The 14361-nt window shown below is 39.2% G+C and overlaps 1 protein-coding gene across 1 annotated transcript; it reads left to right on the top strand.

Annotated features, from left to right (window-relative positions):
* The first annotated feature begins 1027 nt into the window (after window positions 1–1027).
* Window positions 1028–11903, top strand: LOC104085366 (uncharacterized). Its single transcript, XM_070185725.1, has 9 exons — window positions 1028–1353; window positions 2287–2417; window positions 7516–7573; window positions 7669–7803; window positions 7921–8523; window positions 8597–8740; window positions 8811–8921; window positions 9544–9585; window positions 11100–11903. Exons 1-9 carry the CDS (start codon window positions 1282–1284, stop codon window positions 11715–11717), a joined length of 1914 nt encoding a protein of 637 aa, XP_070041826.1. The 5' UTR covers window positions 1028–1281; the 3' UTR covers window positions 11718–11903.
* Window positions 11904–14361: the final 2458 nt, after the last annotated feature.

The raw sequence follows: 14361 nt of genomic DNA, 5'->3' as shown, positions 1-14361 counted from the left end.
ACCAAATAGAAAATTTTGTCAATATCAAACGGCCAAATGTCTTTGTTAGTTATAGTAGCTTTTCTTGATGAAAAGCCAAAGATGACTGCCAATGCCGTTAGCTACAGACAGACGACAGTTCTATTGAGAATTAGAAATTAGGGATTTAGTCATTTAGGGTTTTAATAGTATTTTATATACATAAGGGTAAAAGTACAAATATAAAAATTCTTAACGGGTTAATGGTTTACCCAATAAGAAAATTGAGTAATCCTTCCTCAAACCGTTAAGTCGTTAATTATAAAACTCAATCCGTTTATCATCCATTACCCCAATAATCTGATACCAATAAGCCAATAAACCATCAGTTCGGCTCGGTTTGAACAGCCCTACTCTAATGGCATTGACCATTATTATTGATGAGAGAGACCCACAAGTGAAAGGACAATGCACAATGTCAAATATGTTTTAAAAAATAATACTAATAAAAAAAGCTGAAAATGAAGGAAAAGGGGATATATTTTGGGTGAAATATTTCTATTAATCACATAAAATTAAAGTCCTTATTGTGAAAGAATACTCCCCTACTGTACTACTTTAGGAGCTCAACTATATTTTATTTGGCTACGATCATTTAGTCAGTCTTATCTTCGTCCCAAATTAAATTTTGTCTATAATATGAATAATTTATATCTACTCTCAAAGGCGAGATTAAAATTTAAACTCAATAGTTTTAGTGCTAATGTTCTTAATACATAACTCATTTGTGTATTTAAAATTATAGGTTCAAAAGTTAAAATTTATTAAAATTTTAGTGATTTCACATATACTTTAAAATAATGAATCCGTCAAGCTATGCTACTATCCATTTCATATGTTCATTTTATTCTAACAACGAACATCCTCAAGTACTTTTAACTTAAAAAAATCACTATAAATAATGTAACAGAATTTAATTATCCAATTGTATATGAGAGACTTAGAAAGAATAATAAATGCAGAAGACAAAAAATAAAAATAAAAACATAAAACTCTAATCCGTTCTTTAAAAATGAAACAGGCTAAACCGGTGCCCCGGTTGTACCCTACCTCTTCCAGAGTAAAAAAAGAAAAATGAAACTAAAAATAAGCAATTAAGCGAAGAACTTAAAGGTACAACCCTAATCAGCACAAAAACTTGCTGAACGCCTGAGTTCCCAAACGCCGACGGACTCGCCCCTCTCGTCGCCGATCAGATTCCGTCTTCACTCAATAGCTGCCGGAACCCTAGTATCCGTTGTTCGGATTATCCAATAAATCGACATGGTCGAGGTTGAGGCTTCTCCACCTGATCTCAACAACAAAACCTCTCCTCCTCACCACACAATTACAATGGTTTCAATTCTCAATTTCACTTCCATTTCATTTTGCTTTTTAATTTCTTGTTTTATACCTCATTGTGTTGTTGCTATGAATTTTGTTTCATTGTTTTCGTCGAAGTGTAGCATCCACTTGTTATTCATCATTTTTGATCATTTGGCTCTCTCTATCAGTTTGTCTCTGTTTGTGTGATTTTTCTATTGCATGCTAAAGCGAACAGCTATTTAACAAACACACACACACACACACACACACACACACACACATTTGGCTTTCTGTCTGTTTCTATCTATTCCTCTGTGTTTGTGATGGCGTGTGTGAGTGTGTTGGTGTGTATAGAGAGTGTGTGTGTGTGATGTCTGTGTTAAATAGCTGTTCAACTTTAGCATGCAATAGCAAAATCAGTGGAATGCTTTGTTTTGAGTACTAGCTGGAGAAGCATAATTTCACTTGAATTGTCCAAGTGAACTTGTCTTTAAAGTAATGACAATATACTGTCAAATTGCAGGAATCAGCCCTGGTGAGCTGTTTTGTATTGGACTATCATCGTATTTTACTCCATTACATGGCCTAATAGCATGTCATTCGCAAAATGGGATGCACTGTTTTTTAATGAAATTGACAGTATGAAGAAACTGACATTTTGGAGTTACTGAATCTGTATGCATATACTGCAGTCTAACGTGCAGTCATGTTTTCAGCTGATGCTGTAGTTTGGGGCATCATTGCATATAATGGTTGCATTTTTTAGAAGTGGTGAATTTGTTCATTTGCTGTACAGTCAAAAGAGTTCAAATTTTCTGAATCTATGTGCTTTGGTATCGTCTTCCTGATTTGACTCGTCTAACATTCTTGTCCTGATGAAGATTTAACATACATGTTTTCTTGTTCTTTTTATGGGTGAATTGGTATTATAGATATCTAAATTTTTCCGTCTTTAATTTTAAGCTGCCTGGTGAAAGAGATTATGCAATGGGAAAGAGGAAGGAGCAAGATATTGGTGAACCTGAAGGGAGCAGAAAAAAGAAGAAAAAGCAAGTTGCCAATCCTCGTCCTGCTTGTTCTTGGGTGCACTTCAGGTAACATGTTCGTATGAGTAGATACTGTGAGAAAGCACGGGAGAAAATATATTATTGATATTAGATGAACAATACAATACAAGAGGTCCTTATTTATAGCTATACTATACAAGGACATACTATTCTTCTACCAATGTGGGACAATACTACACTATATACATGCTGTAAACTAACACTCCCCCTCAAGCAGGTGCATACAAATCATATGTACCGAGCTTGTTACATATATAACCAATACGAGGACCAGTGAGAGACTTGGTGAAAATATCTGCAAGTTGATCATTCGACCTCACAAACTTTGTAGCAATCTCTCCTGAAAGTATCTTTTCTCTGACGAAGTGACAATCAATCTCAATGTGTTTAGTTCTCTCATGGAACACCGGATTTGATGCAATATGAAGGGCAGCTTGATTATCGCACACAAGTTCCATCCGACTGATTTCACCAAATTTCAACTCCTTGAGCAATTGTTTGGTCCAGACTAGCTCACATGTTGCCATAGCCATTGCTCGATATTCTGCTTCTGCACTAGACCGAGCAACTACATTCTGTTTCTTGCTCTTCCAGGACACCAAATTTCCTCCTACTAAAACACAATATCCAGACGTAGAACGTCTATCAGAAGGTGATCCTGCCCAATCAGCATCTGAGTATCCAATGATCTGCTCATGACCTCGATCCTCAAAGAGTAACCCTTTGCCTGGAGCCGATTTTATATATCGAATAATGCGGACAACTGCATCCCAATGACTATCACAGGGAGAATTCATAAACTGACTTACAACACTCACAGGATAAGAAATGTCGGGTCTAGTCACTGTGAGATAATTTAATTTTCCAACCAGCCGCCTATAGCTTGCAGGATCGCTAAGCGGCTCCCCCTGTCCTGGCATAAGTTTAGAATTCGGATCCATCGGAGTGTCAACAGGTCTGCAACCTATCATCCCCGTCTCCTCAAGAATGTCTAAAGCATATTTTCTTTGAGAAATAACAATACCTGAGCTAGACTGGGCAACCTCAATACCTAGAAAGTACTTCAATCTGCCTAGATCCTTAGTTTGGAAGTGCTGGAAGAGATGCTGCTTCAGATTGGTAATACCATCCTGATCATTGCCAGTAATAACAATATCATCAACATAGACTACCAGATAAATACAGAGACTTGAAGCAGAGTGCCGATAAAACACAGAGTGATCAGCTTCACTACGAGTCATGCCAAACTCCTGGATAACCGTGCTGAACTTACCAAACCAGGCTCGAGGAGACTGCTTTAGACCATAAAGTGACCGACGCAAGCGACATACAAGGCCACGAGACTCCGAGCAACAAAACCAGGTGGTTGCTCCATATAAACCTCATCCTCAAGATCACCGTGAAGAAAGACATTTTTAATGTCCAGCTGATAGAGGGGTCAATGACGAACCGTAGCCATGGATAGAAAAAGGCGGACTGAAGCCACTTTAGCCACGGGAGAGAAGGTATCACTGTAATCGAGCCCAAATATCTGAGTATATCCTTTGGCAACAAGACGGGCCTTAAGTCTATCAATCTGTCCATCGGGACCAACTTTGACTGCATAAACCCAATGACAACCAATAGTAGATTTACCTGAGGAAAGAGGAACAAGCTCCCAAGTACCACTTGTATGTAAAGCAGACATCTCGTCACTCATAGCCTGTCGCCATCCTGGATGAGACAACACTTCACCTGTAGACTTAGGGATGGAAACCGAGGACAAAGAAGATATAAAAGCATAATGGGGAGATGACAGACGATGATAGCTCAAACCGACATAATGAGGATTAGGGTTAAGTGTGGTCCGTATACCTTTCCGAAGTGCAATCGGTGTACTAGGAGCAGGGTCCGCAGCAGGAGCAGGGTCAGGTGCAGGACGAGAACCAGTTGGGCCTGATGGAAGACGCAAACGACGATGATAAGTCAAGAGTGGTGTTCCTGTGGCTGGGGAACTAGGGGGAACAACACTAGACTCCTCAACGGTTGGTATGGATGAAACCTCTGTGGTCGAAGGTGGAGGAGGAGCTATAGTAAACTCCTTAAAGGTCGGTATAGGTAAGACCTCAAATATATCATGGTGGTCAGCAGAGGTAAAGAAAGGTTTAAACTCAAAAAATGTGACGTCAGCTGACATAAGGTACCTACGAAGATCTGAAGAATAACAACGATATCCCTTCTGAACACGAGAATAACTAAGGAAGACACATTTGAGAGCACGAGGAGTTAACTTATCTTTCCCAGGAGCTAAGTTATGAACAAAACACGTGCTCCCAAAAACACGAGGTAGAAGAGAGTATAAGGGTGACTGGGGAAACAATACTGAATGCGGAATCTGATTCTTGATGGGAGATGAAGGCATCCGATTAATCAAATAACAAGCTGTGAGAACTGCATCGCCCAAAAACGCAACGGAACACGAGATTCAATTAGAAGTGTGCGAGCAGTCTCAATAAGGTGCCTATTCTTTCTCTCAGCAACCCCATTTTGCTGAGGGGTATAAGGACAAGATGTCTGATGAATAATTCCTTGAGAAGTCATAAACTGCTGAAATTGAGAAGATAAATATTCTAAGGCATTATCACTGCGAAAAATGCGAATAGAAACACCAAATTGGTTTTTGATTTCAGCACAGAAACTCTGGAATATAGAAAATAACTCAGAACGATCTTTCATTAAGAAAAGCCAAGTACATCTTGAATAATCATCAATGAAACTGACAAAATAACGAAATCCCAAGGATGAACTGACTCTACTAGGACCCCATATATCAGACAGACTCTGCATGACTCTCAACACTACGCGAAAAGGAGGCTCGGGTATGTTTCCCAAGTTGACACGACTCACAATTTAATGTAGACAAACTAGATAAACTAGGCACCATCTTCTGAAGTTTGGATAAACTCGGATGTCCTAAACGTCTGTGGATTAGATCTGGAGGATCTGTAACTAGACATGTTGTGGAAGGACTGAGTGAGTTAAGGTAGTAAAGGCCTTCTGATTCACGTCCTGTACCAATTGTCTGTCCCGTACTGCGGTCCTGCATAATAAAAGAATCGTCAATAAAATATATACCACAATGGAGGGCACGAGTCAAACGACTAACAGATGCAAGACTAAAAGGACAGCCAGGGACATAAAGAACGGAATCTAGGGTGATAGAAGACAAGGGATTAGCTTGTCCAACTCCTTTTGCCTTAGTTTGACATCCATTGGCTAAAGTAACAGTGGGAAGAGACTGTGAATATACAATATTTGACAAAAGTGATATATTACCAGAGATGTGATCAGAAGCGCCAGAGTCCATGACCCATGGGCCAAGAGTGCTAGACTGGGAAACACAAGCAAAAGAATTACCAGTAACAGAAGTATCAGTCTGAGAAACTGAGGCTACTTGTGGAGATGTCTGCCTACTTGCTCGATACTGAAGGAGCTCATTATATTCTTCTTTAGATAAAGAAAATCCTTGGTTACCTGGAGTCTCGGTCTAAGCAATGTAAGCATTTTTGGGTGGACGACCATGTAAGGAATAACACATTTCACGAGTGTGTCCAAGTTTGTGACAATAAGAACACTTGGGTTTAGATCTTCCAAAACGCCTCCTCGTCTATGCTTCATAGTTTGAGATGCCCGAACATCCATTGTCTGGGATGCAAGAACAGAGGAATCAAGCATCTGTGATGAGATCACTGGTGGACTTGGTGCTGCAGCAAGGCGGAGTAATCGAGAGAATAATTCATCAACTGTCGGGACAGACGGACTAGCCAAAATCTGGTCGCGTACTGAATCAAGATCATTAGGAAGTCCAGCGAGGGTAAGAACGAGAAACATCTTCTGTCGCTGCTATTGTTGTTTTTCCACACTAGCAGAAACTGGCATCAACTTCTCAAATTCCTCCATGACTGCCTGTACTTGACCCAAGTAAGTAGACATATTCAATTCCTGCTTCTTTAAGTTTGTCATCCGTGATATCACATCATAGAAGCGAGATATGTCATTAGTGTATAAGGTGCGTGCCTTTGCCCAAACCAAATAACATGTCTGGAATGGGCGAAACAAGGGCATCAACTTGGAATCAATAGATCGCCACAAGATGCTACATAACTGAGCATCGATTTTTGCCCAAAGTGCTATTGCCTTTTCATCTCCATCGCTAAACTGTTTGATTAGATGATCTTGAACACCTTGACCTCTACACCATAACTCGACAGATGAAGCCCAAGCTAAGTAGTTTGAACCTCCCATTAAAGGTTCCGAGGTAATAATAGCACTAGAGCTTCCAGAACTCATGTTTCTAGACCCAAAAGCATCAAATCCCAAAGACATTGTTGCAAATTATTACCAAATAAGAGAAAGAATCAACTGCACAGAAACGGAATACTGAAATATTGTAGCTGCCGGAATCTACTGTAGCTGTCGGAATAGTACTGTAGCTGCCGGAAAAAAAACTCAAAGTTGTCGGAATGAAATGAAAACAGTAGGGGTAGGATCGGAATTACCAGGCGACCCAACTGTTCTGAAGGAATATTTTCAGAAAATGGCCGGAACTGGTTGTACGCGCCGGCGCGTGAGCTCACGCGCGTGAGCTTCTGGTGGTGCGTGGAGGCGCGTGAGGAGGCTGCTGCCGGAGTTTTTCACTGGGGTTTGGTCGCCGGACAATGACGACTCTTGTGGTAGTGTTGGATTTTGCACAACACTGACAGAAATGAAGCAGATAGAAAACAGCCTTAAAAAAGTATTGATTTTTCTTTCCCGGAATCGTTGGAATTTATGCACAGCGATTTCTCTTTCCCGGAATCGCTGGAATTTATGCACAGCGATAATTCTCTCACAATTTCTCTGATACCATGTGAGAAAGCACGGGAGAAAATATATTATTGATATTAGATGAACAATACAATACAAGAGGTCCTTATTTATAGCTATACTATACAAGGACATACTATTCTTCTACCAATGTGGGACAATACTACACTATATACATGCTGTAAACTAACAGATACCTTATCCATTATGAGCTGTTTATCTATTTTTCCGCTGCTTTTGAAATACTATTTTCTGCTAACATCGAAAATGTTGTTTTCAGCCGTGACTTTATTAAAGAGTATAGTGCTACACATCCTGAATCTTCAGGCCTGAAAGCTGTAAGAATCTATGTCTATATTTTCACTATCAGATGCATCATTGTATACCTCTCTGTTACACACGAATATGTTAATGTGAGAGCATTACTTTTTAGGCCACAAAGGCAGCCTCAGATGCATGGAAGCTGATGAGTCCTGAAGAAAAGGCAAAGTACACTACTCGTGCCCGTGAAGTGTGGGATAAGTACCTGAGCTCGACACCAGCCCGCCCTCCTAAGCCAAGAAGACAGGTCACCCCCCCCTCCAGGCTTTTCTTTCTTTGATGAGGGAACTGGTAATGCAAAGAGTGTTGCATATTGTTGTTGACTTCTTTATGTTTAACTTATGCTGATGGCTTACTCATGCAGACCAAACTAGTTACGAGGTGCTCCCCTGGCCGCTTGCTAAATGTCTTGCAACGGCTCACACCGGACCAGAAGGAGGCCGTAAAGAGCATGGGCTTTGGTAGCATCCTTGGCCTCAGATGTCGAACTCTTCGAAGAAGCTTGTGTCTTTGGCTATTGGAAAGGTTCAATACTGTAAGACGCAGCTTGGAAATCTGTGGTGAGAGGATACCTTTAACTCCAAGGGATGTGGAACTTGTAATGGGCTTGCCTGCTAGTGGGAAAGATGTGGTGAACTCAGGGTCTGACGAATTAATTCTAGAATTGCGTAAGAAATACAATGCGACCAATCGTGGGATTTCTGTCCGTCTTCTGGAGGAACGACTTGCAGCTCCGGAAGCTGGGGAGGATTTCAAAAGGTCATTTGTGCTTTATGTAATGGGCACTCTTGTGTGCCCAACTGCAAGGCTGGACGTAAGCCCCTCTTTCCTCCACTTTTTGACAAATATGGATGTACTCCATCAGTATAACTGGGGCAAGTTCTTGCTTGACCGGTTAGTACGGGAGATATCTCGCTTTCGTCAAGGGAAGCAACGGGCAGTTGGGGGCTGTCTTTTGTTCCTCCAGGTAATTGTGAATGACGTGAGATGCCTATATCTGATTTATTTAGTGGTTAACTGACTCTTTCATTTGTTTTCAGCTATTTTACTATGAGAGTGTTGCTGTTGGAGCAGCGTATGAATCGGCCCCTGTAGCTTTTCCTTGCTTATTCTCGTGGGGTGAGGAGGAGATTAGTGAGAGAGAAAAGCAAGAGAAGGAACTTGGTGGTTATGGCTCGGGGGAGGTACATTCCAATTGTCTGATTTCTTAAACAAACACGTTCTCGTATTATTCCACTTTATTCTCTCATGCAGGTAGTCTGCAAGGAGAGAGGACTTGGGATGGGGTCATTTGGATACAAAGCCCAAACTGATTGTATGCCATTGAGAGCAGTGGAACAAGTACAAGAGCTTTCTCATGCACAGGTATAGCCGTATTGGCGGGGATATGGTTGAGTAATTTGTTGTTCTCTTGTTTAAGTAACCAGTTAGGCTTATAGTCTTAAGTCCTGGGAAATTCCTGGTATGAGCTCGTGTCCTGATAGATTCATTTATATGGTAGCTTGCATATATAGGAACTTCATAAGTAACATCTTGTATTCCCGGCCTTTAGTTTTGACTAAGTATGATGCTTAGATTTGTTTGAAATCTCTAGTTCGGCTGATAGCTGCCTAGGTTTGGCAGCCTTATTTCTCAATGACTGTTGGCCTATTCATACAGTTTTAACAATGGAAATAACAGCTAAATACTAAGTCTCTCATCTTCTTAACAATTAACAAATGAAATTAATAACTCTGCGGAAAATCTATGACAGGAGAAAAGAAAGTACGTTAAGAAATAAGATCAACGTAAAGCTGATAGACAAAGAGAAGGTTATCAAAAGAATGCAAGGCTTATGCTTACATCAGCGTTCCCACAAAAGCTTTTTCCTTTCTTCCTTATTTTTGGGGGGGTTGGATGAAGGGAGGTGGGTATACCTTGGGCCTCAACTCCAGGTTGCCATGATGTGGCTTCTTTCCACCCTAATATTTTTTTATCTACTTGGCAGGACATGGAAGATCAAGAAGATGAGGATACCTTCATAGAACAGGTGATCTGCCGTCTAATTCTTGTTTCTACTAATTAAAACATTTTTTTATGAAACCTACTAATTAAAACATTTTACTCTAAACTGAGACCAAGAATGAGCATGTTTACTATTATTGTATTGGCACAGGACTTATTTCGATAACCCCGAGGCAATGATAATCTAAGTTGCTCCGACACGTTTAGGTGTCGCACCGTGTTGACACAACACTAGTATTGATGTGGGTATGGGATCCGTACCGGATCTGGTCAAACAATTTTGGGTACTTTGACCACGACAGACTTCAAAATTCGAGACGAGATACAATTTGATTTCCGAAATTAGAATCAAAACTAGGGTAAATTTGAAGAGAAAAACATACCTTATCTAGGAAATCAATTATTTACTTATGAGAATAAAAAAGAAATCCACACTTTACAAGTTATACCTATGTATTCCACAAATTTTTTCATAATTTAGAAATATTTTTATATTTTTATTTTTTTTGAATTATTAATTGCCGGATCCCCGCACGCGTATCCGTACTAGGATCCGTATCTCAGCATCTTAGAATTTACATTTCGAAGGATCTGACCTCTAGATCTGCACCAGTGTCGGACACCCGCATCCATGTCCGAGCAACTTAGATGATAATGAGTTGTCGTTAGATATTTAGTTGGTGTCTTGCTTAACGCAAAGATTGAATGACTAATGAGAGTAATGATGAATAGGAGATCCAAAACCAACAAATAATTATGCTATACCCACATACATGTGGATTTCATCTTGGCAGCAATAAACTAATTGCTGCTGTATGTGGTATATTTCCAGAATGCTTTTATTGAATGTGGAAGTGCAAAAGTTATCTTTTCTGCTACTATATTTCATGGTTAGATTAAGATGGTTTGACGTTGTATTATCTTTTTCGATAAGAACTTCAATGTTGTAATACCATGTTTCAAATTTCACAGCCCTTTATAGATCTAGATATATAAAGTTTTCAGCCCCCAGGGTTTTGATCTAGTGGTAAAAGCTCAACACATGATGTGTGGGTTAGACGCACGTCACGAGTTCGAACTTTGCCGAAGACAAAAGCCTGCAATTTAAGTGGGTAAGGATAAAGGGGATCCACCGAGAAATCCCTGAGGGTCGACAAAATCATGGAATGTAAGTGGAGTAGGGTAGAGGGGTGGTCCCATCATCCACCTTGTTTCGAATCGTGCCCCGTTGGCTGGGATTTCTCGGTTTATGAATTTCTTTTTTCTTCATAGCCCTGATCATAAATGGTGGTGTTATGTTTTTATATGCTTATATTTCCGGGAACTGGTAACTGAGTTAGGGTAAATTTACTTTTGAGGATCTCTGAGCCTAAGAGGCTTTCACAGTCATCTCTCTTTCTCTCTCTCTCTCTCTCTCTCTCTCTCTCTCTCTCTCTCTCTCTCTCTCTCTCTCACATTAAAATCAGTTTGCATGGTATAAGTTATTTGAAATATTCTCTTGACATTGTTGATCAAAATGGATTTGCCGATCTTCTTCAGGAACATGCGTGCACACATATCATCCAACGGAATGACGTCTGTGCGGAGGTTAATGTAGTTGCTGATTCAGGCCCAGTACCTTGTGGAAACATGAACTATGGATGCACAGAAACTGTTGACTACACAAATAAAAGAGATCATGAGGAGGCCTGCCCCTATGCACCATGCCCGTGCCCTCTCCAGAACTGCAATGTTGTTGATTCCCCCAATCTACTCTCAATACATTTCACCAGTAAGCACTGGGATTCTGGGAGACGCTTCAAGTATGATTGCCCATTGCGTGTCTCGTTGAGCAAGAAAGAAACTTTCCTTGTTTTACAAGCAGCAAAAGATGGGGTCCTCTTTCTTCTTACCAAGGGAACACAAAGTATAGGGCATACGATTGTGATTACTTGTATTGGTCCAAGCTCATCAAAGGAATGCTTCTTGTATGATGTTGTATCAGAAAGAGGAAGCAGCTCTCTGAGATTGAAATCATTCGCTTGTAGTCTTCCAGGTAGGATTGAAGGTTTACCTCCAATGGATTTCCTTCTGATCCCTTTTGCTCATCTGGGCTCATCTGGGCAGCTAGATTTAGAAGTTTGTATATGGAGCTCGACAGAGCCTGGATCAGAGTGAGCTCGTTAGATGTAATATAGCAGCTTTATTTGTATAATTGTATTTGTCAGAATGTAAGAAAATATGATTAGCCAGCAATTCAGCATGTTTGGGAATACAGCTCTCAATAGAGACTTGCTGCTCAGGGCAAGAGCGTGTTTATTCATAACCGGAAGAAAGGATAAGCTGCAGGAAAATTGTAGATCATATTTTGTAGCTGCTATGGTGCTTATGCTTTCCTGAGCCGAGGGTCTTTGGAAACAACCTCTCTATTCTCACAAGGTAGGGGTAAGGTCTGCGTATACACTACCCTTCCCAGACCCCACAGTGTGGAATAATACTGGGTACGTTGTTGTATACTAGCTGCTACGGAGGGGGCAACCTTGTTAGTGTACTGCGACTTGGGACTAGGGAGTATTCTAATTTGTAATTGAGTGTCTTGGCCTTTGGTGTTTGTCTCTAATCTCAAAGCAAGGCGTTGCAAAAAACAATTGGATGTTTTCCTGTACAACACTGAGCAGTACAATAGCAAGGTTGAAATTAGAATTAGGCACCTTTCCTGTTCCCTGTAAATACGGTTATCTATCTGATCTTAATAATTTTTTGAAGTTTAGTTAAGACATTAAACATAACATGGAATAGAAAGATAAAGGAAATCAATTGTAATTACTTCTCACAAACAAAGAAAATAAATAAAGCAAAATAAGAGAAATAAGGAATTATTACAGATCACGGAGACGGCAATTTTACACTCTCCGGGGAGAATTAATAAATAACAGGAAAAGAGCACATTCTCATACACTAACTATGGGGTAAAGTACACAAATAGTCTTCAAAGTAAATAATCTTGGATTTTTGTTCCCGATTTTCTCAGGGGCAGAACTTCAAATTTGAGAAGTGGTAGGGGTGTCAATGGTTCGGTTCGGTCGGTTATTTTATAAAATTTATACCATACAATTTTTTGGTTACTTTATTTTGTATAACTATATTTTTTCAAAACCATCCCAGTTATTTCGGTTTCTCTTCTGTATCGGTACAGTTCGGCATTTTTTTTTGTTAAAAGCGTCATGTAAGAGTTACTAGTAAAAGTTAGACGCAATAAAATGCATACTTTGCATGGCAGAACTCTCTAGACATTTTTACTGTTTAAAAGGTGAATGAATCAAGTAAATTTGAAAGATGGCCAGAAAAAATATGGATCCATCCCACTATTCAACAACAACTTAAAACAAAATAAGCAAAGACAAGAACATTATAAATTAAACGAGTGATAAGATATTAATCAAGCTCGAACTCAAGGATAGAGTCTATTAGAAGATTAAGTATCTAACAAGAAAAACTAAATCATATAAGAGAAAAGATATCTAATACCATGGGCTTGCTACTCAAGATTGCTAAAATACTTTGTGGCTTACTCTCAAGATGTTGGAACTAATTTATTAGTTTCAATAGGAATAGCAAAATAGGCTTGGAAGTTTGGACTTTAGGTGTTAATTACCTATTGGCTTGTAGTCATTGCCATAATCCTCGAAGGAAAATAATTTAATACTTTGTTATTTTTGAACTTAAATATAAAATAAATTTTCATATATAAATTTATTCGGTACGACTCAGTAATTTTTGTTTACTTTAATAAAATTTAAAACTTACCTAATTATTTGGTACTGTTATAATTTTTTTTTAAAAAACCTACGAATTTGTCAAAGGAAGCCTAATAATCAGTATGGTATGATTCGATTCCGTCGGTTTAATTGATTTTTAAAGATCCATTGACATTGTTTGAACCAAAATTTAGATCTAGGTTTAGACAATTAGATTTAATAAAATATAGTCAATCTTAGCCAATATTAATGTCCAAAAGATATATTAACTGATTTTGTAGTAAGATAATACGTATGTTATCTAAATAGCAATAAATGTTGATAACACTAGCAAAATTAAATGACCCCAAAAGGAAGGGGTTAGTATTAAATAACAATAAATAGCAATGAATGACATTTAAGCAAATAAGAACATGTGAATCACCCGAAAAGGGTGAGATCCGTGGATATTCTTTCTGACAATGATGAATGATTGATGAGCCTCTGAATATTCAGATTGTTCTTGGATCCTGTGGAAAGGTTAGGCAAGAATCTTAAGAGAAATGTATATTTTGTATGTGTGCAATACAACAAGGTTCTACAGAGAAAGTCAATGTGTTCTTTTATAAGTGAATATCTCATATCCCCCATCACTCTATCTCTTTCTATTTATAAGAGAACATATATCTAAAAACCCTAATAGTACAGATCCAGAGAATATTCATAGGAATATTCCCTCTAAAGTCTTATCTAAAACTAGCTATTATTATTTCTTTTTAAGAGGAGTGCCTGTCCTCGGCCTTGACCTGTGATGACTTCTCGACCAAGTCCTTCGTCTCTCGATAAATCACTTCGACCTTGAATTCTCCTCTTGTAGAAGTCATACTGAGGATATGCGGAATCTCTTGAAGGCCCTATTAATATTGATATGGTCTAAGCATAACTAAATTAATTTTTGACCCATACAGTTAGTCCCTCCGCTCGTTGAGGTCGTCCTCACGAGCGAGCTTAATGAGCGGATAATGTCGTTCCTGGTGGAGCTTAATATGGGTCATAGTCATTGTAGGTCGTTGGTGACATGGCTT

This window comes from Nicotiana tomentosiformis, chromosome 9 (genome assembly GCF_000390325.3).
Source record: "Nicotiana tomentosiformis chromosome 9, ASM39032v3, whole genome shotgun sequence".
Lineage (NCBI taxonomy): Eukaryota > Viridiplantae > Streptophyta > Magnoliopsida > Solanales > Solanaceae > Nicotiana > Nicotiana tomentosiformis.
This window is presented reverse-complemented; position numbering and strand designations above follow the sequence as displayed.

Coding starts and splice junctions, on each gene's coding strand:
- LOC104085366 (XM_070185725.1), top strand. CDS start 1,282: ATGGTCGAGGTTGAGGCTTCTCCACCTGATCTCAACAACAAAACCTCT. Junction 7,574..7,668: donor AATCTTCAGGCCTGAAAGCT/GTAAGAATCTAT, acceptor ATTACTTTTTAG/GCCACAAAGGCAGCCTCAGA. Junction 8,741..8,810: donor GTGGTTATGGCTCGGGGGAG/GTACATTCCAAT, acceptor TCTCTCATGCAG/GTAGTCTGCAAGGAGAGAGG.